The following is a 27083-nucleotide window of genomic DNA, read 5'->3' as shown; positions in this document are numbered from 1 at the left end:
CTCACATAGACAATGTTTTACGTTGAGGCTCTTATAGGACATAGTACTGCAGGAGGCATGAAGGGCTGAAATCCAGTCTAGGCATGAGCCTGTGCCTCCACTTCCACACCTCCTCAATCCCTTCCACTTGCTTCTGCTTTCCTCTATTAGGTAACAAAAGTTTTCACAAATCATTTCTAATTTTTACAAACACCCACAGGAAGGTGGATATCTTTGTCTTCATTTTACCAAAGAAGAAACTGAGGTCCAGAGAGGTAACAGTCAAGCTCATTAAGTAACCAAGGTGGGATTCAAACCCAATTCCATCTGACTTTCTACAAAACTATACTGTTTCTTTTGTTTCTGTGCTGGAACTCTTCTCATCAAGGTCATGAACAACCTTGAGCCATTGAACCTAATCTTTATTTTGCTGTCTTCATTTCACTAAACTTTAGCTGCATTTGAACTTACAATCCTTTCTTCTTGAAGTTTTTTATTCCTTTGGTGGCACCACACTCTGCTAGTTCTCCTTGCATCCCTGGCTATTTCTGCTCTATCTCCTTTGAGAGCTCATCTTCTTGGCCTGCCCCTCTAACATTGTGGTTCTCCAGAGGTGCAACCTAGACCCTTTGCACTTCTCACTTTGTCTTCTCTTTGGAGACCTCCTCTCCTGCTTCATTTACCACGTGTGTCCTAATAGGCTGAGGTCACCTAATTTTATATGTCTAAAGTAGTCTCCTTTCCTAACCTCTAGACCAACTTGTCAACTAGCTTCTCCAGATAGATAATCTAAGGGCATTTCAGATTTCCCCTGGAATGAGCCATTGTCCTGATGTTCTGTATTTCAGGTGGTGGACCCATTCACATAAACTCAAAACCTAGGCGCTTCCTTTGATTACTCCTTCATCCTTACCTACACATTCCACTAATCACAGAGTTCTACTCATTTTGCCTCTTAAATATTTCTCAAATTTACCTAATTTTCTTCAACCCTATTACCCTCCTTAACCCAAGATTTCATCATCCATTGCTTGGGCCTCTTACTTGGGCCACTTTCTAACTGGATTTACAAGTCTCCTGGCTTGTCTCATAAAATCCAACCTCAGCACCAAAGTGATCTCTCTAAAATGCAGATCTGAACATATCACCAACATACTTAAAGTAACTTGTTGATTTCTCATTATACAGAGGATGAAACTAGCTCTCCAGTGTGGTAACTGGGGCCTCCATGACCTGCGTGGCTACCTCTCCTGCCTATGAGCTCCAAATGCTTGGCGTCTCCCTAAGAACATAACATACTTTTTTCCAGGCCTATTTCATGCTGGTCATGTCACCTGGAATACCCTCCTACCCTACCCTTCTGCCTAGAAAATTCTTCATTGGCTCGTCATTTATGACTTCATTCAAGATCTATCCTCCTTCCTTCTCTATCTCTATAATATATTAGACATATTTTTATTATTATTTTTATCTTCTTATTATCATTATCTCTTTATCTGTCCATCTCTTCTACTAGATTCCAGATGGTTTGAGAATAGGAATTATCATTGTATCTTGGGTAGCTAATGTAGTGTCTGTGTTTTGTAGGCATTTAATTGATATTTATTGAATGAATTAGTTTACTAATTAGCAAATAATCTAAGTGACTCATCCTTTTGTAAGACAGTGTATAATTCAATGCATTTTTATGCTTTTACTTTATAACTAGCTCAAATATTTTACATGAAATCAATAATCTGAAAATTCTGTCAAATATATTATTAATTTTAGACCAAATTTAATTTTTTTAATGATGAACATTTGTTACAACTAAGGAATCTACTTTAAGTGTGCTGCCAACATTTTCTTGATTTGATCCTAATCACTTATTCCTTCAATAAATATTTATTGAGTGCCTACTACATGCTAGGCACTGTTCAGAGTGCTGGAGAAACAGCAGGGGATAAAACAAAATCCAAGCCCTCAAGGAGATTTTTATAAAATTCGTATGTCTGAAGTAAACAACTTTAAAACAGAATTTAAAATAATAGTTGTTTAAGTAGATGTCTCTAAGCTACTAGTAAACACATTTAGAATTGCTTCATGTCATCGTGGAAACAGGCTTTCATTGCAAGCAACATTGTGGAAATGTTGATTCTTTGAATTTTTACACCTTCTGGTTTTTCTCAGAACCTTTCTAGACCACCCACCCACAGCTGTTTGAATGATAGAGTACCTTCTCCAACTACAGAGTTTCTGTTCATGTGTGCATATGTGTATATATCACACTGGGTGACCCATGAAAGGGGATTCTATAAGAGGAATTAGTGACCCAGAGTTTATACATTCAGCCAACTTAAGAGGACTTACAAAGGAGCATATCAACATAAGAACTGGCCATCCGTTCTGCAGGTGTTCAGGTCTAAAGAATGATCAGATTTATTTGGTGTTATTTGGAGACTAACATGTGCTCAATTAATCAACAATTATGTATTGATGTTCAAGGAAAAATGCACAGAAGGAGATCTCAACTTGTCTTCAAGAAATATACAGTCTAATTGGGGGTATATCAAACAAAACAAAATGATAACAGTAACTGTCACTGAGTGGATAGAGCAGAGGTTAAAGGCCAGGATGTCAGTTTAAGAGAACCCACTTCCTGTTGCAATGTCCATTGGAGTTTTATTTGTGCCAGGATTACTTAGAAGAAATGTGGAAAAGGACCAATCTCTGAAACTAAGAAATTGTCAAAACCAGATCAATTGTGATTTAGCATTCTTCATTTCTGGAGACAAATCTGATATACTTTGCACATGGTTAATTCTCTGATTGCTGGATCTAATACCACACATGATACTATGCAGACTTCCCCATGTCCATTTCAAGGGAAGGGGGTTGCTTTCCCCTTAACTTTGGATCTGTCTATCTAGTTGTTTACTCAGTATATCTAGTTGAATGTCTAACAGGCCTCTCAAACTTAACATGTCTAAAACTAGGCTTCTGATATCCCCAAACCTGTTCCTGCTTCGTCTTGCCCATCTTTATCAGCGACAAAGCCAAAAAATCTTTGACATCTCTTTTTCCTACACTCTACCTCTAGTCAATTAACAAATTCTATAAACTGTATCTTCAAAATGTATCCAGAATCTACAGCTTCTCATTTTGCCCTCTACTAATACCCTAGTCTAATGATCTTTCACCTAGTTGATAATAACAGCTCCCTAGTCTGTCCCCTCCCTTGCCCTTTCTCAAACTATTCTCAATAGTCTGAGTGATCCTCAAAACATACATCGAGTCATGTCATTCCACTGTTCAAAACCCTCCAGTGACTTCTCATGTTACTCAGTAATTGAAGTCCTTACTATGACGTATCAGGCCCTATATTATTTGGAATTCAAAAACGTCTCCAATCTTATTTTTTTCTACTCTTCTGTCATTCGCTTGACTCCAGGCCCGCAGTCTCTTGGCTGTTTCTTGACACACAAGATATACTTAGGACCTTTGCACTTGCTGATCCCTTTTCACAAAATGCTTTTTCTGGAAATATCTACATGGCAGCTCCTTCATTTCATTCAGATCCTTATTCAAAAGTCACCTGCACAAGAAGGCCTTCCCTGGCCTTCCTGTCTAAAACATCAGCACCTTGTCTGACACTTCCCTTTCCCTGCTTTACTTCTCCTTTGCACTGGAGAGCAGGGATTTTTGTATGCTTTATTCACTATTGTATCCCAGAACCTAGAATAGGACCAGGTACACAGTAGGTGGTCTATAAATATTTGTAGAATTAAAGTGGCATGAATTTGACCAAATGCTTTTCCAATACTGACACTAGATGCTTTTCCATCATGGGTACTGCTGTGGTGCCAGGATCTTGGCCTATAGCTTACGGAAGAGTCCCCTCTTTACCAACGTGGAGATTTATTCAGGGATTTCATCTAGCCTTTCCAGTTGAAGCTTCCTTTGAGCTACATTGATTCACCATTTGCAGAATCAATTTTTTTCCTTTTTTTCAATTTCTTTCTAGCGCTCATCCTTCTAGATCAGTGATTTTCGACCATAGCTACACATGAGAGTCACCAGGGGCAACTCAAGAAAACCTCACAGCGATTCTAATTTAATTGGTCTGGTTAGGAGAGGAAGCGGGGCCTGGGCCTCCTAGGTTTTAAAATCTCCCCAGGTGATTATAATATACAAGCCAGGTTGCAAATCACCACCCTGTGAATTCCTGGTCTCAGTTATGTTCATTAATCTGCAATCACTCTCTCTGCGTCCATCTCTACTTTGTTTTGAGAGGCCGAGTTGTTGAAAATGTAACCTCAGAATGTCATACATTTGTACTTACACAATTGCATTTTAAACATCTCAGCCACTCAAAATGATGTAATGATGAAGCAGAGAATGTACTCCCTGGAAGAGACCTTCAGTTGTAGATAACTGAATGAGTATGGGTTGTAAAGTAAGTACAATTCAGCAAGTACCTATCATGCACCCAATTCCTAATGCTGTATTTAGCATTGTGATGATGACAGGGGCTGTGGCTACATCGCTGCCCTCAGGGAATTAAAGATTGTTGAGGGGGCTTCCCTGGTGGCGCAGTGGTTGAGAGTCTGCCTGCCAATGCAGGGGACATGGGTTCGAGCCCTGGTCTGGGAAGATCCCACATGCCGCGGAGCAGCTGGGCCCGTGAGCCACAATTGCTGAGCCTGCGCATCTGGAGCCTGTGCTCCGCAACAAGAGAGGCCGCGATAGTGAGAGGCCCGCGCATCGCGATGAAGAGTGGCCCCCGCTTGCCACAACTAGAGAAAGCCCTCGCACAGAAACAAAGACCCAACACAGCCATAAATAAATAAATAAATAAATAAAAATTAAAAAAAAAAAAGATTGTTGAGAAGGCAACAATATAAAATAACATACTAAGAAGGGTCTAACTATATGTTCCTGATTCCATGAAATGCAAGAAAAAGAGATGGACTGGAGAAGAGAAAGTCAAAATAGCATCTGAGGATATTGCCTTATGAGGGAGAAAGAAGGACAATTAAATCATTAAGAGGAATAATAACAATAACCACAAGTAAAGAGATCTGCCAAGACCCTTGAAATAAAAAGGCCTCAATCACTGCTAACAGAAAACAATAATTGTGTGTTTCATGCTCTGCCCAAAGCTGCATCTTAATTAATGATTCATTTTGCCTAAAGCAGACCACCGTGATTTCTATCATAATTATGATGATAATTTAAGGCTATTGGTTTACCCTAGAAATACTCATCAGAGTGATGAAGGAATGTCCTGAAGATCAGCCTACTTTGAAAATAATCGTGTGAATGATGTTCTTTTTTTATACAATTTTAGAAGGTTACTTTCCATTTATAGTTATTACAAAATATTGGCTATATTCCCCATGTCGTACAATACATCCTTGAGCCTATCTTACACCTAATAGTTTGTGCCACAAACTATTGGGTGAATGATGTTAACCGTTGCATTGACTGGTCCCTTCAGCCAGTTCTTGGATATAGATCTTCTCTTCTCCCAGGAATCTGACCTCACGTTCCGACTGGCGAGTGGGCTTGTTATATGGCAGCCCATGTGGGAGCACAGACAGCCCGAAGTCTCTGGCTTCACAGCACTGGTGAAGCCCATCAGGAACATCATTACAGGTTTGTGACTCAGACACCCAGTGGGACAGTGTCAGCATACATAGGAGTGAGGGCGATGGGATGATTTGCTCTTAAGAAACCAAGAGGAGGAAAACATCTTCGGGGAGTTATCTAGGTGCCCCAGGTACAGGGCTCATTTGCATGATGAGAAACTCTAAACCAGGAGCACATGCTGTTGAGTTGTATGACTTTGGGTAAGTCATTTAAACTTCCTGTGCCTGTGTTTCCTCATCTGTAAAATAAGGGTCAAAACACAGTATTACAAGTACTTACAGGGTTGTTATGAGGAATAAATGAGTTAATATATGTAACATTACTTAGAAGAATGCCAGGCACATAGTAAGTGAATAAGTGGTAGCCATTATTATTTTATCATTATGGTAGATGGAGTAGCAGCTCCTTAACAATCTCGCCTTAGTGGGTTGTTTTTTTGTTTTTTTTTATCAAGGCATTTCACTACAGGAATTGTCCAATGCAATAGCCCTACTGTCGAATTGTAGAAAGAGTACAACATGATAGCTTGAAAAGTGCCTGAAAAGTTCATGCTCCACCCCAGATCTATCTCTTAACATGTATGTAACCTAACCTCCCTGAGCATTTCTATTTCTTTAAAATGGAGATAAAAATACCACCTTATATGGCTTCATAGTGAGGAGTCAATAAGAATGCATATAAAGTGCCCATTTTATAGAGAGTGCTTAATTACATCTATTCCCAGCCCAACTTTTAGCAACAATAACAAAATTTAAGAAGAGATAAATTATGTGGGAAATCTACAGAAGTGTGTGTGTGTGTATATATATATATATTTATATATATATATACACACACACTGAAGTTTATACAGAAGTATATATATGTATACATATATACATATATATACAGTTTGTTAACTTTATAAGGTTTCTCTGCAGACAGTGGAGGATTATGAATGTAAAAGAGCTTTGTAAAGGGAAGGAAACCATAAACAAGTTCTTACATGCTTTATTTTCCCCTATAACTTAACACAAACTTGCAAGGTTCATAGCATGTTAAGGGATTTTGTAAACTAAGGAGTTGCATATTATTCATATACGTGATAAGATGCGTATAGTGACAAATCATGCTTATTATAGCCATTCAAAAGATGAAATTTTTCATACAGTAAAAGTAGACTAATCCCTCAATTTACATGTATATAATCCATTAACTATTGAAATAAATTGTAAATTAAAGAGTAACAGTCTATCATAATATTCAGATATCAAGGAACTAAGTAGAGATGCCATAGTCAGAAGTGATCTACTTCAGAATCCATGGATGGAATGAGGTTAACACTTGTACAAAAACTAAGGAATCATGTCCCTCCATGAAAGCACCTGAGCTATTCACTTCCCCCCTCCCTTTGCTTCTCAGTGATATTCACAGCGGGTTCCTTACCCTCTGCTTGATGCCTGTGGACTTGAAATGGTGCCCACTGAGGGAAAATTAAACTCAACTTAGCATGGCCAGAAGAAAAACAGTGGCACATGAGTGACACTCCTCTGGTCTCTTGCTTTGTGATTTGGTAAATCACTTTGCCTCTCAGCACCAAAGTATTCCAATTCAAATGGGGCCTGTCGTTTTGGCTTCCCATTGATCCTCCGGTAAAGATGTGACTGGTTTGAATCTTACCTCAGGGGCAGCTTAATGTGTTCAATAAAACACCTGGAGCCAGGTAGCCTGGGCTGGAAACTTTTTGTAAGGGTCACTGACCTTGGGCAAGTTAAATTCCCTGTTCCTTAGTATCTTCATCTGTAAAATGGGTCTGGAAGTATACCATAAGTTATTACAGGGTCATTGTAAGTGTTAAATCAGTTGATATATGTAAAATGCTTAGAACAGGACTTGACAGATATTAGGCACTATGTAGATGTTAACTGTTATAATTTTTAGTATGGCCGATTTTTAGCACCTTAACCTATTGAGTTGTACTGAATAAATGAAGAAATCTATATTGATAACCTAGAAATGCTAAGATTTTTGAATTGGTTATGTGATTTCTCTTACAACATATGCTATTAAATATCTTCTTTCAAGGTTTTAATGCTCTATTAAAATAGGTTTTTGATTTTAAAGTGGAATGAACTTAGGAAATAAAATACCTTATGTAACTTATATAAACTTATAAAATTTGTGGTGGGATTTCATCCGTCTTTGCAGCTAAGAGAAGCTCTCCCGTCAATAGTCAAAGTCAGACCTGTGAATCACCAAATCAAGACACAAGACACCGAGAGGTGAGTATATTATAATCATGAGAATAAAGGTGGTCATTCCTTGAACATAGTGTAGTGTGAAGGGTAAGACTTGACCAGTGCTTTATCTCATTGGCTAGCATGTAACAATAAATGTTAGTTATCATTATTCATCCTGCATTAACTCAAGTATCATCTTGTTCTCAATTATTGAATCTCCTAATATTTGCTAGGCAAACCTAATATAGGTACAATAGTACTGCAGCAGTGGGGAAGGAAAGGAGGCTTAAGATTACAGCATCCTTTAAGGAAACTAAAGTTTAATGAGGAATCAAGACCAATCCACATAAAACAGAAGATGCGTAATAAAACAGAATATAATTTAATGTAAATTCATCATGCACTATTTGATTCAGAAGAGAAATGAAGACCAGGGTAGTTCAAAGCCACATAGAAATGTATACTGTCATTAACTTAATACGTGTTAGATGACCTGCTTTCACTTCCAGTTCAGCATGTGAAAAATACAGTTTACTGCTTTCCATCAAAACTGGATCCTCTTTCCAACTCATGCATTATTGCCAGGAGTAGTATCATCTTTTTCACCCTCAAAACTAGAAATTTTGGAGTCCTAGTGTATCTCCTACTGAGCAATTGCTAAGTATAGACACTGTGATTTATATGCTGTATTTCATCTACTCTAAGATGTACATTTTTTTCACTTTTAACATATTTGAAATCTAGTATATTTCATGATCTTTGGCCTCTTACCATCTCCCTGCCTGGTAGAAGTCTTGATATGATTGTCATTCTTGCAGCATAAATTTGGTCATTTTCAGCATCTAGGTTTGCAGAATCAGGGTCAGTGGCTTAGAAGAGTATGTCAGAGGGGATAGTGAAGCACTCTTTTAAGAAATAACACTCTTGACACAAAGGAAGTTATTCTATGGAAAAATATATATCAACAGCTCTGAGTTGAAATTGCTAAATGTGAAAGAATTTTAGGAATACCTACACAAATTTATTTCACTTATATTTTCCTTTTTACATATACATGGGATGGATATATAATCAAAAGCTCTGCATAAATAAGGCTAAGGTAGACCTTTTTAATATGTATAAAATAAAGAAGTTCTCACTGATAAGAAGTGTCCTAATTTAATTAACAGAAATTTTTTCTTAATCATACATAAAATAATGGTGCAACTTATAACTTGAAGACATCTTAGATACAATGAAATACATAAATCCCACATTTCAGTCTCTTTAATCCTCTCCATTTGAATTCTTGAGTCATATTGTTTTTTCATCCTGTTGCTCAGGTGTGCACTGTTACCCCGCTAAATCCAGGTCCTCTAACTAGATTGCAGCTGGAACCACAGATTGGATTTTCTACCTCTAGCCTCTCCTGCTTCACATAAATATCAGTTCATAATGCCTGACTAATCTTCCCAATGCATCATTTATTTATTAACTCATCATTCCACAGAGGCTCATTATATACAAGGTGCTATCCTTTTATTATATCCCTTCCTCCTTAGGAACCTTTAGTGGATCCCATCAACCATCACCTCAAGACCACACTCCTCTCCCTGGCTCTCTGTGCATTCCACCACTTGACCTCATCCTTCTTAGGTGACCCTGATTATCCCTTCAGTTAGTTAAGCACTGCTCCCAGGGGGCAGAGCATGCAGTTTTAGCCTCTGGGTCTCTCCTCAGACTGTTTCCTCCTCCCTGTCGTCTATCTAAATTGTATCTTTCTTTTAGGAACGAATTTAGATCTTGACTCTCCATGAACTCTTGTCTAATTACTTTAAACCTACACTGTCCAATATGATAGCCACCAGGCCCATTTGGCTATTGAGTACTTGAAATATGATTAGTTTGAATTGATTGAATAGTCTGAATTGGTGTTAAGTATAAAATGTATACCAGATTTTGAAAACTTAGTATAAAAAAATGTAAATACTTATTAGTGACACTTATATTGATGACATGTTAGAATGAAAATTTGGGATTAAACAGACTATATTATTAAAATTTTAATTTTGCCTATTTCTTTTTACTACTTTAAAAATTAGATGTGTGTCTCCTATATGTGGCTTGTATTATACTTCTATCAGATGTGCTGCTGTAACCTGTATTTACCTCTCTTAAAACTAAACTGTAAGCTCTGGATTTCAAGGTTCAGGTTCATCCAATATTTTTTTATCTCCAAAAATCTAACATGAAACACACATAATATGTTCATGCGGAAGGATTCTTTGATCAAATTCAGAGGATTTATTTCATCAAATTTCTAGGTGTATTTGTCTATGCATCAAGTTTGAACAATGCTTTCTTACTTTACATATGAAAATAGAAATTGTAAGGGCTAAAATGCTATGATCAGTTTTTGAGGGTCTTTATCTTTTAGCAAAGAATTTTATCTGTAATACTGATGGAAAAATAGCTCACATTACCTGGGCAGAATTACATTTATCAGCTAAATGTAATTAAACTACTCTGTAAATAAAGTGAAATGAATTTGTACGTACAAGTAAAGGTAATTGTATCCAATTGGAAAAATGTATTACATGTCCCCCTGATGCGTAATGGAAAAACCTGAACCTTGCACTTTCATTCTTATGTTTTGTCTTTGATTTGATTAGCTCTTCCTAACCTGACCCTTGTTTTCTGCCTCATGTCTCTATTCAGTTCACCTCAGTATTGGTGTATCTTTGATGAATTGTTGGTTTGTAGCTCTTCTTCTGTAGATACTGGACATGGAGGTGAAAAAGAAAAGAATCAAGGGCAAAGTGAAATAAAGGACATGAAAGTACTTAGCCTAAGGCTTAGAGTGACACAGGGGCTCTCTAGAAGCCAGTTTCCATTCCGTCTTAAATGAAGGCAAAATCCCTTTGTCTATGACATGATATTTAACTATGCTGCAAATTTTGTTAATTTAAAAAACAATGTATGTAATAGGATAGATAATTCTAGAGGATATGCCTGAAGGAAAAAAAAAGCACTAATCTACTATCTCCACCCCCAGAAGGGACTCCAGGTGGTCTCTGAAACGTCCCAGTCAGATTCCATCTCACCCAAGGCCACCATTTCAGGCTGCCACCGAGGAAACTCCCTTGATGGAAGTCTGTCCTCCCTGACTTCCCAGGAAAGAGGACCATCGCATTCCAGGTACACGATTGCAATGTTAGGGTCAAAAATGTATCCGCAGCTCCCCAAAATTAAATATACATTTCTAGCTACTTATATAGCCTCTGTCCCTTAAAATGTGTAAGTGCATGATATGTATATACATATTCTTGGTCAAAGTATAATTAGATTAATAATTCCAGAAATGAGCTATGAATAGCTCATTTAAACACACTCGGGTAGATGTGGAAAGACATGTCTGATTCAATGCGATGTCTGAACTGAATAATATTTTAAACATTTTGATGCAGAAACAAATGATGCTATCAAAAGATTATGTTGCAGGAGTGTGAAATGATCTGCTCTCATGTATAAAAATACTTTATACCAGCAGATCCTTGTATTAAAAAATGAGTGCTTCTAAAGTACTCACAGGGAATTCCGAAGTCTGTTCTTTGTAAATATTCCAAGGCTGCCTCTGTTAGCTTGTGTCATAGTGACGTTATTTACCGACACCTTCCCTAGGGGCAAACATTAATCCACTTCTTCCTACTCCCTGATAAAATTATGAAAGCCTGGATTCATGAGGTTTGCCTTTGTACCCATCTATAAACTCCACCTAGGAGAGGAGGGTCCCTGAGACCATTTGTATATCCCTGTTTTCAAATGACGTTATTGTCTAGTAGATAGTATTTTAAAAGGAGGTATTTTTAAAATAGTTTTATTGAGGTTTAATTTGCATACCATAAAATTAACCCATTTTAAGTGTACAATTTAATGATTTTTAGCAAATTTACAAAATTGTACAATTATCAACACAATTCAATTTCAGAACATTTTCTATCACCCAAAAGCATCCCCTCTGCCCATTTCAAACATTGATCGCTTAGTGTGCTTTTTGTCTATATATAGTTGCAATTCTGGATAATTCAAATAAGTGGAATCATACCATCTGCAGTCTTTTGCATCTGACTTCTTTCCTTCAGCACAGTGTTTTAGATCATAGCATGTACAAACAGTTTATTCCTATTTTTGCTGAATAGTATTCTGTTGTATGGATGTATTACATATTGTTTATCCATTCGTTAGTTGATGGATGTTTAGGTTGTTTCTAACTCTTTGCCTATTGTGAATAATGCTTCGATGAACATTCACATATAAGTTTTTGGATGGGCAAATGTTTTTCATTCTGTTGGGTAGATACCTAGGAGTGGAATTGCCGGGTTGTATGGTAAATTTATGTTTAATTTTTTAAAGAACTATCAAACTGTTTTCCAAAATGGCTGCACCATTTTACATTCCCACCAGAAATGTATGAGGGTTCATTTTTCTCTATATCTTCGGCAGAACTCGTTGTTGTCTTTTTATTATAGCCACTCTAGTGGGTGTGACGTGGGATCTGATTGTGGCTTTAATTTACATTTCCCTAACACCTAATGATGTTAAGTATTTTTTCATGTCTTTGTTAGCTATCTGAATATCTTCTTTGGTGAAATACCTATTCAAACCGTTGCCCAAGTTTTAACTGAGTTGTTTGTCTTCTTATTATTGAATTGTAGGAGTTTTTAATGTATTCTGGATACAAGTCCTTATACCTCCCTCACCCCCAGAGAAAAGATTCACAGATATTTCCTCTCAGTATTAACTTGCCTTTTTGTAGGTAATTTTAAAATGATCTACCTCCTTTTGGCACCAGAACCAGGCCACATGGGTATAGTGTTTTATTTTTATTTTTTTAACATCTTTATTGGAGTATAATTGCTTTACAATGGTGTGTTAGTTTCTGCTTTATAACAAAGTGAATCAGCTATACATATACATATAGCCCCATATCCCCCCCCTCTTGCGTCTCCCTCCCACCTCCCTATCCCACCCCTCTAGGTGGTCACAAAGCACCGAACTGATCTCCCTGTGCTATGCGGCTGCTTCCCACTAGCTAGCTATGTTACATTTGGTAGTGTATATATGCCCATGCCACTCTCTCACTTCATCCCAGCTTACCCTTCCCCCTCCCCGTGTATAGTGTTTTTTTTTTTTAAGATTTCTTAGAATTGTTGAAAACATGGAACCAAATGAATATAATTGCTTTTTAGCCAAAACACTATGCTGTGCTTTCAAAAAGCAAAATGAAAAGAGTTTATTTTTGTGTCTTTATTTTGGACTTTAAAAGCAAGTGGCTCCGTTGAATAAGCTTTTGCTGGTTGGGGATATGAAATTTTGACAGCAACTTTAGTTGTGTAAGCAGGGATTGTTTGTGTTTATCCACAGGATTTACTGTGCCAGGACAATGGTGATAATTCATTCTTAAAATCATATCATTTTTAATGTGGTAGGAACCCTGTGAGGGTAACCAATCCAATCTCCTGTCTCCTTGCTGATAAACTAACCACATTTTAACCACTTGAACACTTTCAGCAATGAGAAAGTTAGTACTCTCAGATGAAACTCATTTCATTTTTAGATAACTCTATTTAATGGCCTTTTTAAATAATTGAAGTATAGTTGATTTACAGCAAAGTGATTCAGTTATACATACATATATATGTATTTGGCATGTCCTTTTTTTTTTTTAAATTAATTTATTTATTTATATATGGCTGTGCTGGGTCTTCGTTTCTGTGCGAGGGCTTTCTCTAGTTGCGGCAAGTGGGGGCCACTCTTCATCGCGATGCGCGGGCCTCTCACTATCACGGCTTCTCTTGTTGCGGAGCACAGGCTCCAGACGCACAGGCTCAGTCGTTGTGGCGCACGGGCCTAGTTGCTCCGCAGCATGTGGGATCTTCCCAGATCAGGGCTCGAACCCGTGTCCCCTGCATTGGCAGGCAGACTCCCAACCACTGCGCCACCAGGGAAGCCCTGGCATGTCCTTTTTATATTTGACTAAATTTTGCTTTTCTTTAGTTTCTGTATATGGTTCTTGTATTAGTTTTCTATTGCTATGTAACAAATTACAACAAACTTACTGGCTTAAAACAACATACATTTATTATTTCAAAATTTCTGTACTTCAGAAATCCAGGCACAGTTTAGCTGGACTCTGCTTCAGGGTCTTACCAGACTGAAATCCAGGTGTCAGGATGGACTACAGTCTCATCACAGGCTTGACTCAGGAGAGATCCACTTACAAGCCATTTCAGATTGTTGACAGAATTCATTTCCTGTGGGTGCAGGACTGAGGGCCCTGTGTCCTTGCTGGCTATTATTTGGGGGCTGCTCTCCGTTCCTAGAGGCCACCCACAGTTTATTGCCATGTGGCCTCTCCACAGGCTACCTCACAACATGGCAGCTTACTTCCTTAAAACCAGCAAGGGAGAGAAGTCTTCTCTAATTCCAGTCTGCCTATACAGTCCTTATAATATAACATAATCACAGGAGTGACATCTCATTATCGTTGTCATATAAAATAACCTAATCACAGGAGTGACATGCCATTACTTTTGCCCTATTCTATAGGTTATATGAAAGTCACAGGCCCTGCCCAAACTCAAGAAAAGAGGATTATAAAGAGTGTGACCACCATCAGGTGGGAAGCAGGGGTGGCTCCCCAAAGTGTATCCGTCATAGTCCTTTTGAGTATGTACAGACTCTTCTCATATTACTGTTCCACTTATTCAAAAGTAACCACCATGATGACCCCTCCACACACCAAGACTCTCGTTTTATTTGGTGACAATAACTCACTAACCAAGTTATCAACGGTATAATTTAATCATATCTGGGGAAATAGTAGCTCCTTACTACACAGACTAAAGAGAATAACAACAGGAACTACCTGTTGTTGGATGTCTCCTGTGTGCCAAAAAACAGAACTAGGGTCTTCACATTCATAGTTTTGTCTAAATTTTCATTTATTCATTCATTTCTATATCTTTTAAGTGTATTCTAGACACTAGGGTTGTTTCAGTGTCAAAGTTCTTATCCTCAAAGAGCTCATTTTCTAAAAAGATAGACAGATAAAAGAGAGTAAATGCATAAATAAGTAAAAATATTTTCAGGTTACTCTAGGACTAAGAAGGCAAAACCAAAGCAAAGGGATGGGAAATGGGCTCTTTTTCATAGAGTCCTAAATGATATGAAGGAGACAGCCTCAGGAAGATCTGGGAAGAGCAATCCAGGCAGAGGGAACAAGTCTAAAGGCTTTGAAGTGGGAATAAGCTCAGTTCCAGGAATGGAAGGGAGGCCAGTGTGACCAGGGGCTAGTGGTGAGCAGGGGGGTAAGGTGTAGGGAATCAAACCAAAGTGTGGTTATTAGGGGTCAGATCACAGAGGAGCCAGAAAGCCATGGTAAGAAGTTTGAATTTTGTTCCAGGTGTGATGAAAAGTCATTGGAGTTGTTTGAGCAGTGGACTGACATTAACTGAATTATACTTTTTAAATATCACTCCAGATGGTTTATGAAAATAGGCTTGGAAAGCAGAAGTAGACACAGAGATTAGTTAGGAGACATTTGCCACGGTCCAGGTGAGAGAGGATGTGGCTTGGTTAGGATGGTGGCAGCAGGGGTGGAAAGGATGAGGTAGCAGTTGAGATATATTTAAGGTAGAGCTGACATGACTGGATGTGAAGAGTGAGAAAAAGAAAAGAATCAAGCGTAACTTAGGTTTTGGAGTTGAGCAACTCTATGAGTAGTTATTAAATTTATGATATAAGGAAGACTGAGAAAAATCACATATAAAAATATTCTGAATCTGCTTACTTCCACCTACCTCTATGGCCACCACCATTATCCAAGCCATTCATCACCTCCTGCCTGGAGTCCTGCAACAGCCTACTTATTAAACTTCTCTTATTCACTCTTGTCACCACCCAACAGAGGACATACAGAGTCATGAAAAAAATTAATCATGCCACTCCTACACTTTAACTTTTTCAAAGGCTGCCCACTGCTATCAAGATAAAATTCAAAATCCTTGAAATACCCCTCAAAGCTCCACATTATCTAGCTGCTGTCTAGTTCTCCTGTCTAACATTGTGTAATTACTCACATTCACGTCACTAGATTCCAACATCTTCTGAGTTCTTCACATGCATCGTACTTCCTCTTAGCTCTGAGATTTGGAGTATGTTATTCCATCTGCCTGGATGGTTCTTCCATCTCTCTTTACTTAACCAGCTCCTCATTCTTCAAGACTCAATTTAAATAGCATTTCCTTACTTCCTAGAGAGGCTTTGGCAGATTTTAAATACAATCACAGAACTCCCTGTTTTCTCTTATGGTACAAATGGCAATTGTAATTTAAAGACCTGTGTGATTAGCTATCTCCTTCACTAGACTGTAAAATCCATTAGCAGAGGGACCAAATCTCTTTTACTCATTGCTCTATCTCTAGTGCCAGGCACATGGCCTAGTGAAGGGCACTGAATAAGCGGATGAGTTTAATCTTCCAGCCATGCAAAGAAGGCATTGTTTCTCTTTTAAAGATGAGGAACTGAAGCTTAGAGAGATTAAATGACTCACTCAAGGACACACAGCTAGAGAGTAGAAGAGCTAGATCTGAGCTCAATCTAGACAGTTACACGGTCCACACTCTTCACTCCTCTTCCATGAGAAGGTAGGTCTTTAGGGGGAGCACAGTGGAGTTCCTATAGCAAGCTACCCATCTCCTTAATTATGTTTTTATGGAAGCCTCGGTTCTTCTTGATCCCTCATTAAAGGAGAAAGTGTTGTGGTGGTTTGCCAGAATTAGTCATTTTCAGGAACAAATGCTTAGCATCACCTTCCCCTGACCTCTCCCAACAGGTCTGAAACTCAGCCTCTATTTGGTCCTTATCTAACTACATCTTTTAACACTTTAACCCCAGTGGCCACTCTACACTTCTGACACTTCCTCCTTGACTTTTTTCACATTATACTCTGTTGTTGTTTTCCTTACCTTTCAAATTGAATCTTTATAGACTTTTTCTTTGCCTTCTCCTCCATGGCCCTCCTCTTACTGTTGCCGTTTCCCTCTCCTCCCACATTCTCCCTCTGAGTGGTCTTATTCACTGCCATAGTTTCAATGACTCACAATGTGATGATGACCCTCAAAAGATATCCCATCTAGACAACTCTTTTAGGCTCCAAACCCATGTAATCAAGAGACTGATAGAAAGCTCTTTCTGTACCTCAAACTCAGCCTGTCTAAAACCAAATGCATTCTCGTATCTTCCCTATTTCAGTAGATGGCACCACTATCAACCCACACATCTTAGTCAAAAATGTGAGGTTTACTCCACTCCAAGTCCTTTACATTCTGCCTTATTAATGTCTCTCAAATCCTCTCCTTCTCTCCAACCTCATAGTCACTGCCTTAGTTCAGATCCTTATCATCTCTTATTTGGATTTCTGCAAGTGATCCTAACTGGTATCTCTACATTCAGTGTTGCCTCCTTCTAAACCATTATCTATATGATGTTACGAAAGTGATTTAAAATACATATCTGATCATTCTATTCCCTTGCTAACAAATCTTCAGTGGCTACCCATAGTTTTTAGGATACATTTCAAACTCCTTGGTCAGCATATGTTAAGTCTTCATGATCATTCATGACCAAGCTTACCTTTCCCCACTTCTCTCTTGCCACTTCTTTTTCATGTTTATTTTTGGTACCAAAATCTGTATTCGCTACAATTGCTGTACAACAAGTTACCCAAATTTCTTAGCAGCTTAAAATGAAAGAAATTTACTATCTCACATAGTTTCTGAGAATCACGAATCCAGAAACAGCTTAGCTAAGTGGTTGTGGCTCAGGGTCTCTCAAGATACTGGCCAGAGCTGCAGTCATCTGAAGACTTGAATGGGCTGGAGTGTCTACTTTCAAGGTCACTCATATGGCTGTTGACCAAAGGGTTCAGTTCTTCAACATCTGGGCCTCCTCATAGAGTTCCTCATGACCTGGCAGTTGGCTTCCCCCAAAACAAGTTACCCAGGAAAGAGGGTGAGGAACCAAGATGGAAGTCTCACTGTCTATTATAACCTAATCTCCAGATGGAAACTTCAGTGTCTTTTATAACCTAATCACTGAGGTGACATGCCATCACTTCTGCTATATTCTGTGTATCACACGAACCAACCCTAGTACAGTGTGAGAGGAGACTCCACAAGGGGGTGAATACCAGGAAGCAGGGATCATTGGGGGCTATTTTGGAAGCTAATTACAATAAACAATAATGATTACAATGTCACCATCATTTTATATATAATTATTATGACTATATATCTGTATTTTCTTTATATCAGTCATTAAGTATCCTCATATTTCTTCTTTACTAATTCTGTTCTACACACATTCCAAGGAGTTTAATTTAAATGTAAGTGATTTCTTACCTCAAATACTATGCTTCTGCCTGACTTTAAACAATTGTGAAAAACAATGTTAGGGTGAAATATTGAGGTCATAAAATACCCAGGAACTTATATTTCTTACATAATTTTTCTCAACCATAGTAAGCATTGGAAATTTGCAAATATAAATAACAAATGATCTTTCTTTCCTCTGCCAAAACTCAGTGTTAATGGCTTTATTCTGATTTGCCTGTAAAGACAAAGCCAACTATAATGTCCAAGGTTTCCTATTTGTGGAAAGACATTGTTTTTCCCACTCTCTGATATTGCCACAGTCAATCATCTATGTGTATATGCATTCATCGACACATATATGCACACAGTCACCCATAGCACACATAAACCTACACGTGTGAATTAGATATGAACTCGGTGGCACTTTAGAAAAAATGAATTATGTCTTCTCTTTGCCTAGCTGCAGGGACTGGTTGCCATGGAAATGAGTCACAAGGTAGACCTTTCAGAAAATGCTAATGTTAATGTGTCTGCACTGGAGGAGTTCATGTATTAATCAGAAATAAAGAGAACTTTAATAACAAAACAATGCAAATATCCTAGGAACAAAAGCTGTCCTCTTATATCAAAGAAATCCAATTTACCATCTCTTTTGCCCTGACCTTGACTGAACTGAACATCACTCTTCCTGGAACTCTGCAGTCAGAGAACAGGTAGCTAGTTTTTTAAAATTAATGTCAGATTTCATCTTTAATTACCATATGCATAGACTTAATTTCTGCTTCATTAAATACTGCATAGGGTCAGGACTAATTTCCACAGTTCTCTTCCTCCATAGATTGTCTGTTATTTCCAAAGTGTTTTTTTGCTTCGGATGCATTCTACTAGCATCTCCCAACCCTAATTAATAATAACTTGGTTTCCTTAAAGCTATAGTTGCTTGGAAAATTCACTAAAGCAGTTCCTACCTTTTTTTGGACAGTCTTTTTTGGTCATAATGTATTCTACACATATCAAAGAGGTATGTGCTAATTATAGAAAAAAATTTAAAGGTATAAAATATCTTTAAAAAATTGAAAATTATCCATGAGCTCATCAGGTAGATATAAACATCTTTTTTTTGGTATATATACTTCTCCTCATTACTTTTACATATACCATTTAGAATAAAACTTGTATTCATACTTTCATAAAATTTTCTCTTTTTTCTGCAAAATAACTTACAGAATCATAGAATATTAGAGTTGGAAATAACTCTCCTATCATATCATACAATGAGCTGTCCCCATACCATCCTTATTCACTTATGTAAATTTTTTCTCACATTTAATTAGGTGGATAGTTGATTAGTTAAGTAAAATGACTTTTATTGGTTACTTAGTGACAAGTTGATTGTCTGATAATCCTGTCCTAAATGAAAAAAAAAAGATTGATTATTCTTGCCTTTTATTGACTACTCACCCCAGTGTAGCTCACACTTTTAAGCCAAATAAACTTGTACTTGATAAAATGAAGGTACTTCACGTTATAAATATTTGCTATAGAATGGCCTGTTAACTTCATTCTTGTTTCGGAATCTCTTTAAATATTAAGTAACTGAAATGTGAATTTACTTAACAAATTTTGATTGCCTAAGTTATAGACTCGTTTTTAGTCTCTGATTGCAGCCGTATATTGGTGGAGTCTTGCTGTTGAAGATCTGATTATCAGCAGAACTGATCTGTTAGGAAGTAGTTAATGACTATGAGACTCAACTGTACAGTAGTAATTACTTTCAGTCAAATAAATTTTGTGTGTAAAGACAGAAATATAGTCATCTGGCACCCTCAGGGACAAAACTACCAACATATCATTGCAGTTAGTGTTTCCATATAGGAATTGTTTTGGATGTTGTTTAAAAGTACAAAAGTCATGCATTATTTGTTTCTCTAGGGCAGTTGCCCTCCAATCTTATTAAGAATGTTTAAGAATTACCTGGAGAAATTAGGAATATGGGATGAACAGATCCAAATTACTATATATACAATAGATAAGCGACAAGGATTTACTATATAGCACAGAGAATTATATTCAATATCTTGTAATAACCTCTAACAAAAAATAATCTGAAAAAAATATAGATATACAAAACTGAATCACTTTGCTATACACCTGAAATGAATGCAATATTGTAAATCAACTATACTTCAATAAGAAAAAAAAGGTTACCTGGAGATATTGTTTAAAATAAAGATTCCTGGGTTCTATCACCAACAATTCTTGTTTAGTTAAGTTTGGGATAAGACTTGAGAGTCTGCAAATTCTCACAGAAACATTACATTGACATATCACTATATAGAACACTGCTCTAGGGATTTGAAATTATTTATGGACCTTCCTAAACTAATTTACTAACTAGAAATATTCGGGGACACTGTGGTGTGGGGCAAAAGGTAAAGGGTAAAGATAGCTAGTCCAATGGGGGGGATGGAAATCTGTTGAACTACTAATGTCTGCCTTCATCACCGCAGCCTAGTCAAGAAAACAACAGGCTCTTATAAAAAGTCAAATGACTGTCACAAATGCTTGAGGACTTAAAATTACCCAGCCGGTAGCCAAGCCAACCTCATACTTTGTCTTTTCTTTATAAATCCAAGAGTAAAGCACTGAAAAAAAAAAAATCCTCTTATTCTAGGTATGAATGATAGGCTGAGAGGAGTGGGTTAGTCCATGCTTTTTAAAAAATGAGAAATGGAGTGGGGTGGGTGGGAGGGAAGAGTGGTGAAGGCCACTTAGGAAAATGGTAGACATGAGAATCAAGGTTGTTACTTTCCCTCAAACTGGGCTTGGGGACATAACCAGTCAGGCTCTCAGGAGGAAACAAGTGATAGACTGGTAATTTGAGAAGAGATTAAAAAGGGCTATTTACAAAGGTTTAGATAGGATGTAGCGAAACCACAAGAGCTAGTGCAGTACTCCAGGGAGAGTGCCATCAGGAGGCCCACCAGGAGGCTCCAAGTCTGAGTGGGCAATGCGAGGGAACAGCTGTAGGGAGAGAGTGATTAATAAGATCTGTGACCTACCGTGGTCACATCAGTCCTAGGTCACAGTGTGAGCCCTCAGCAGATCTCTGGGAGGGAGGAGTCTTGGGGAGAAAATCACTGTCCTTCCTTCCCATCTCCTGTGGGAGCCTCCTTTTGCAGAATTCACCCTGGAGCCAAAGGCATGGGAGCCTTCTATAGAGTCTATACAGACCAGTCTTTCTGGACATGGAGGTAGAGAAGGGTGGAAAGTGGATGGGGTTGGGGAGCAGGGGTTGGAGGCAAATAAGAGATATCCTGCCCAAGATGAGAACCTTAATTTTGAATCTAACCCTCATACTTCTTCTGAAAACTCAGCAGTTCACAATTCTGAAACTCAGCCTTTTAAATAAAATGATTACATAATGAAAAGTTAGATAATAAAGTATTTTGAAAGAACAGTCTAACACATCATCCAGAGGATGGTGAGACATTTGTGTAAAACTATATATATAAATAATATAAATTACATATATAAATATTTACATTATATATTTATTATATATTTATGTTATATATAATAGATGTACAGAGTTCTGTATAAATGTGTATAAATATATATGTATATTATATAAAATATAGTGTACATATGGATAGAGTTTCTGTATATATAAATAGTGGATATTTAGTCCATATTGATAAAGTTCAAGATCTTAGTTGGCTAAAATTCTCTAAAGAAACACAGAGAAAAGTACACAACACCCAAGTGGTTAGTTTTATGTATTTTCATAGGTGAATACACTAGAGTAATCAGCACCCAGATAAAATAGAACATTACAAGCACCCCAGCCTGGTAGATCATATAACACCTAATTAATTTTTGTTAAATGAATATATGTACTAGCATTTACTTGCCTATTCTCCTTTGGCTGACTTTGAGAATGTTCTCTAGGTTTTTACTGTAACGAAATTGCTACAATAAACATTCTTGTGCATGTCTCCTTGTGTACAAGGGTTTCTCTAAGGTAGAATTTCTGGATCATAAGACAGGGACACTGTAAAATTTACGAGATATCACCAAATTGCACCCTGAAAGGGTTTACCAGCAGTGTATGAGCATTCCTGTGTATTTGCACCCTCAGCATTTCTTACTGTCTTCAGGCTTCTATAGTCTCACAGATCTGATGGGTGTGAGGTGATCTCTCATTGTGGTCTAAGTCTACATTTCCCTGATTATTCATGAAATAGCGTATCTCTTTATGTTTATTCTCTCTTTAGGTTTTCTTTCTGGTGAAATTTCCTTCCATACCCTTTGCTCCATTTGAGCTACTTGTCTTTTTCTTACTGATTTATAAGCATTCTCTATTAATGAGAAGAATAATCCTCTGTAGGCTAAATACATTGCAATTATCTTTTATATTTTGTAGATTTTTCACTTTGTTTATGTTTTTTAATAGAAGTTTTGCATTTGAAGTAGTCATATTTATCAGTACTCTCTTAAAATAGTTGGGGATGTTATCTTCTTTAAGAATCCTTTCATATTGGTTATAAATATTTTCTCCATTGTTTTCTTCTGTTTTGCCTTTGCTATGTCTCCAGTTCATCTAAAGTTGGCTTTTTTTGATACATGGTGGTATGAAATAGGGATTTGGTTTCTCCACATGAATGACTCATTTTTTCCCTCAGCATTTCTTAAACAGTTATTTTCCTGCAGATTTGTAACTTTATTGAGTATCAGTGTCAGTATCCACATATGTTAGTGTATGATTTTGAGGCTCTCCATTCTTTTGCATCTCCCTATTTGCCTGACTCTACCAATATTCTACAGTCTTATTATTATAGCTCTTTTCTAATTTTTGTTATTGACTTTAATAAATTAATAATAAATTTTATAAAAGGTTTTGTGCACCTATTAAGAAAATCCTGTGGACATGTTCTCCTATAATCTTTTTAGGTAGTAAATTAATAGATTTTCTAATAATAAATCATCCTTAAATTCCTGGGGAAGACCCAATTTATGCATTGCTGGATGTAGTTTGTTAGTGTTTTATTATTTTTACATTGTGCTCATAAATGAGTGTGGCTTTTCGTTTTCCTTTCCTGCTCTGTTCTTGTCTGGTTTCAGTAGCAAATTTATAATAGCCTCATGAAAAGAATGTTCCCTCTTTTTTCTGTCTTTGGAACACTTTGTATAAAACTAGAAATACCTGTTTCCTTAATGTTTAATGAAATTTGGCTGTAAACCTGGGCTTGATATATTTTTAAAATAAATTTTATTTACCACTGTTCAATTTTTAAAGGTGGTGGGTCTATTTAGGTTTTAATTTCTTCTTGAATCAATTTGGTTGGATAAATATGTGTTCATGTAGGTATTCAAACTTTTAATTCCATTGTTCACAGTGTTTTCCCTCATTTTTGAAACCATCACCATATCTAGTTATGTCTGCTTTTTCAGTGATAGTATTTTAATCATACATTTTACTACATTTCTTGATTAATTTTTATTAGTTTTATCAAAGAAATAACATTTGTTTTTGTTAATCCTATCTATCTTTGTTTAATATTTCATTAGTATATGCTCCTATTTTATCTTTTTTTATTCTGTACTGTTTGGGGGTTTATTTACTTTTTTTTAACCTATTGAAGTAGATGGTTACTTCATTATTTTTCACTTCATTATGTTTCCTTTATCCTGCTATAAGCATGTAGATCTCTAAATGTTCCTCTCATTCCACTTTATCTGTATCTCACACGTTTTCATATGTGGAATCATTATCATTCCATGTAATATTTTAAAAATTCTAATTGTAACTTTTTATTTGACCCATGAGTTATTTCAAAGTGTATTTCTAAATTTGCTAACTGATTAGAGCTTTTCTTTTTGCTATTAGTTTCTACTGGAATTCAACTATGGTTAGAGTACTAGGTTTATGTGAGATGTTGAGTTTTCAGTTTCTTTTGAGACTTCATTTGTAAACACTGCAATGTACAAGAAAATAATGTTAAGTGTGTTATTCAGATCTCCTATATTCTTACTAATCTTTGTATGCTTGATCTACTATTTGCTAGAAAATGTGTGTTAAAATACTACTACTATTATTTATTTGTCTATTTTCCCCTTACAAGTTTCTCAGGTCTTGCTTTAAGCATTTGGTAGCATTCTTGTTAGGTATGTACATGTTTAGAATTAGCATAGCTTCCTAAGTTTTTCTTTTAACATTATGGTGACAATCTTTATATCTAATAATACTTTTACCTCAAAGTTTATTTTTTATTATTGCTACACCAACTTCCTTTTAGTTATATTTGCATATCTATACCCATTCTCTCCCTTCTTAAACTTCTGTGCCCTCAACTTTTAGGATTTTCTTTTGTAATTAGCATGTGACTAAACCTTGTTTTTTAAATCCAATGTGAACATTCTTGTCTTTTATCCCATGAATGTATTCAGTATTTATTTTGATAACTGCCATTTTGGATTTATATTTTCCATTTTATTTTATTTTGTGCTTTTTATATACTCTGCTTTTTATGTTTCTTTTTTCTCTTCTGCTCTGCCTGTTAACTGATTGAGTTTTCTCTAATCTCCTTTTTTCTTCTATTGGAAGGAAATTTTCTATTATATGGCTACCATTGAAATGGTAAATCTTGGCTAAATATTATTGTTGTAAAACACAGATTAATATCTGGCAATTTATACTCTTTATACTTCCTGTTAAACCTTTCTTGATTACTACCAAACTTTTTTTCATCCATCCAGTTAAATTTCAGAACAGTATAATTGATTTATAAAAGATAAATCCCTTTGGAATTTTGGTTAGAATTTGTGATATTGTGATTTATAAAAAGAAATATATGATATTTGGTCTTTGTCCTTGTTTCTGGTACAAAGATCCTACACCCCTTAGAGTTTCCTAAGTGATGAGAGGAACAAAGGTGTCTTTTGTTATGTTAATGAGGTGACTTTTGGACAGCATCTAAGGTTAAGGGCTGACTGCCAGGAGAACTAATCACGTGATTAGAGGGTTGGAAATTTTAGCCTCACCCCTGACCTCCCAAAAGGGGAGACAGACTGGAGTTTGAATTAGTTGCCAATGGCCAGTGATTTAATCAATCGTGCCTATGTAATGAAGCCTCCATAAAAACCCAACAGAGAGGGTTCAGAGAGCTTCCAGGCTGGTGAACACATGGAAGTGCTGGGACAGTGGCGAGGCTGGAGAAGGCATGAAAGCTCCGTGCCCTTTCCCCATACCTTGCCTTATGCATCTTTTCTGTCTGGCTGTTCTTGAGTTATATCCTTTTATAGTAAACTGATAATCTAGTGAGTACATGAGTTTCCTGAATGCTGTTAGCCTCTCTAGTGAATTAATTAAACCCAAGGAGGGGACCATGGGAACATCTGATTTGTAGCCAGTCATGCAGAAGTACAGGTAACAACCTGGACTTGCAGCTGGAAGCTGAAGTCCTGGGGCAGGGGTTGTGGGAACCTCCAATCTAGAGCTAGTAGGTCAGAAGCACTGGTAACAGCCTGGACTTGTGACTGGTGTCTGAAGTGGAGTGGGAGCAGTCTTGTAGCGCTGAACCCTTAACCTGTAGAATCTGACATTATCTCCAGGGAGGAGGTGTCAGAACTGAGTTATATTGTAGGACATCCAGTCGGTGTCCAGAGAATTGCTGGTGGTGTGGGAAACACTCCCTTCCTACCTCCACACATTGAAACTGGGTACAGAACACAAAAGAGAATTACATTAAACTTATGGGTTCCACCTATAAAGAGTGGAAATCTTTATAGAATTGAGTATTTATTCCAATGATTATAGTTTGTCTTTTTGTTTATTGAAATTTTTAAAAATGTTCTATAGTACTGTTCATAGTGGTTTCCAAGTGTCGCCGGCTTCTTGTATTACCATTCTCTTTTAGTTTGTGGGTTGATGTTCTAGGCTAACTTGTTTAGTGCCTGTGCAATCTTTCCTAATATATCCTGATACTGATATTTTTATTTCAGTGGTTTGTAAACCATAATATAGGACAATGATCAAATCTTATGTTGAGTGTTAGATATTCCATACCTAAACTGATACCAAATGATGTTAAATTGATCTTTCTTTCCCTTACTTTTTGGAGTGGATGTTTATCTTCAGTTTGTTAGGTCAAATATTATTTAAATTTGAATGTATTAATAAGTTATGTACGTGGGCTTCTCATTGCAGTGGCTTCTCTTGTTGCGGAACATGGGCTCTAGGTGCACAGGCTTGAGTAGTTGCAGCATGTGGGCTCAGTAGTTGTGGCACATGGGCCACAGAGAGTGCGAGCTTCAGTAGTTGTGGCATGCAGACTCAGTAGTTGTGGCGTATAGGCTTAGTTGCTCCGCAGCATGTGGGATGTTCCCGAACCAGGGATTGAACCCGTTTCCCCTGAATTTTCAGGCAGATTCTTAACCACTGTGCCACCAGGGAAATCCTGAAAAGGCCTTTCTTATTTACATTTTCAAAATGTTTATTGCTTGTATGTACAAAAGCCATTGATTTCACCATCTTTGTTTTGAATCCATTTCTGAAGTTTATCAGTTTATTCAAATAAATGAAGACAGGCAATAAGCATGTAAAAAAATAGAATATAATTTCAAGTCATGCCACGTGCTATGAAGAAAATTAGAACAAGATGAAGAGATGAATAGTGGGAGAGTGAAGCCATTTCCCATAATGGTTAGGAAAGACCTCTCTGAAAAGATGACATTGGAACAGAACCCAGATAAAGCTTAGGTCATAAGGATAGAAATTTCCACATAGAGAAAAGCTCTGAAGCAGGCAAAAGCGTGATGTATTCAGGGGTAGTAAGAA

At 37.0% G+C, this 27083-nt stretch overlaps 1 protein-coding gene across 6 annotated transcripts in view; it reads left to right on the top strand.

The window, feature by feature from the left end:
- The window catches only part of UNC80 (unc-80 homolog, NALCN channel complex subunit), a 237775-nt gene that overhangs the window by 8485 nt on the left and 202207 nt on the right, over positions 1 to 27083 (top strand). For all 6 annotated transcript variants that reach the window (XM_082396411.1, XM_082396407.1, XM_082396408.1 and 3 more), the window contains exons 5-7: positions 5493 to 5616; positions 7798 to 7871; positions 10864 to 11006. In XM_082396411.1, coding sequence (XP_082252537.1) covers positions 5493 to 5616; positions 7798 to 7871; positions 10864 to 11006 — 341 coding nt within the window. The remainder of the gene's footprint in view (positions 1 to 5492; positions 5617 to 7797; positions 7872 to 10863; positions 11007 to 27083) is intronic.

This window comes from Balaenoptera borealis (genome assembly GCF_965194805.1).
Source record: "Balaenoptera borealis genome assembly, chromosome: 6".
Taxonomy (NCBI): domain Eukaryota; kingdom Metazoa; phylum Chordata; class Mammalia; order Artiodactyla; family Balaenopteridae; genus Balaenoptera; species Balaenoptera borealis.
Note: the sequence above shows the minus strand (reverse complement) of the source record. Positions and strands in the feature narration are given on the sequence as shown.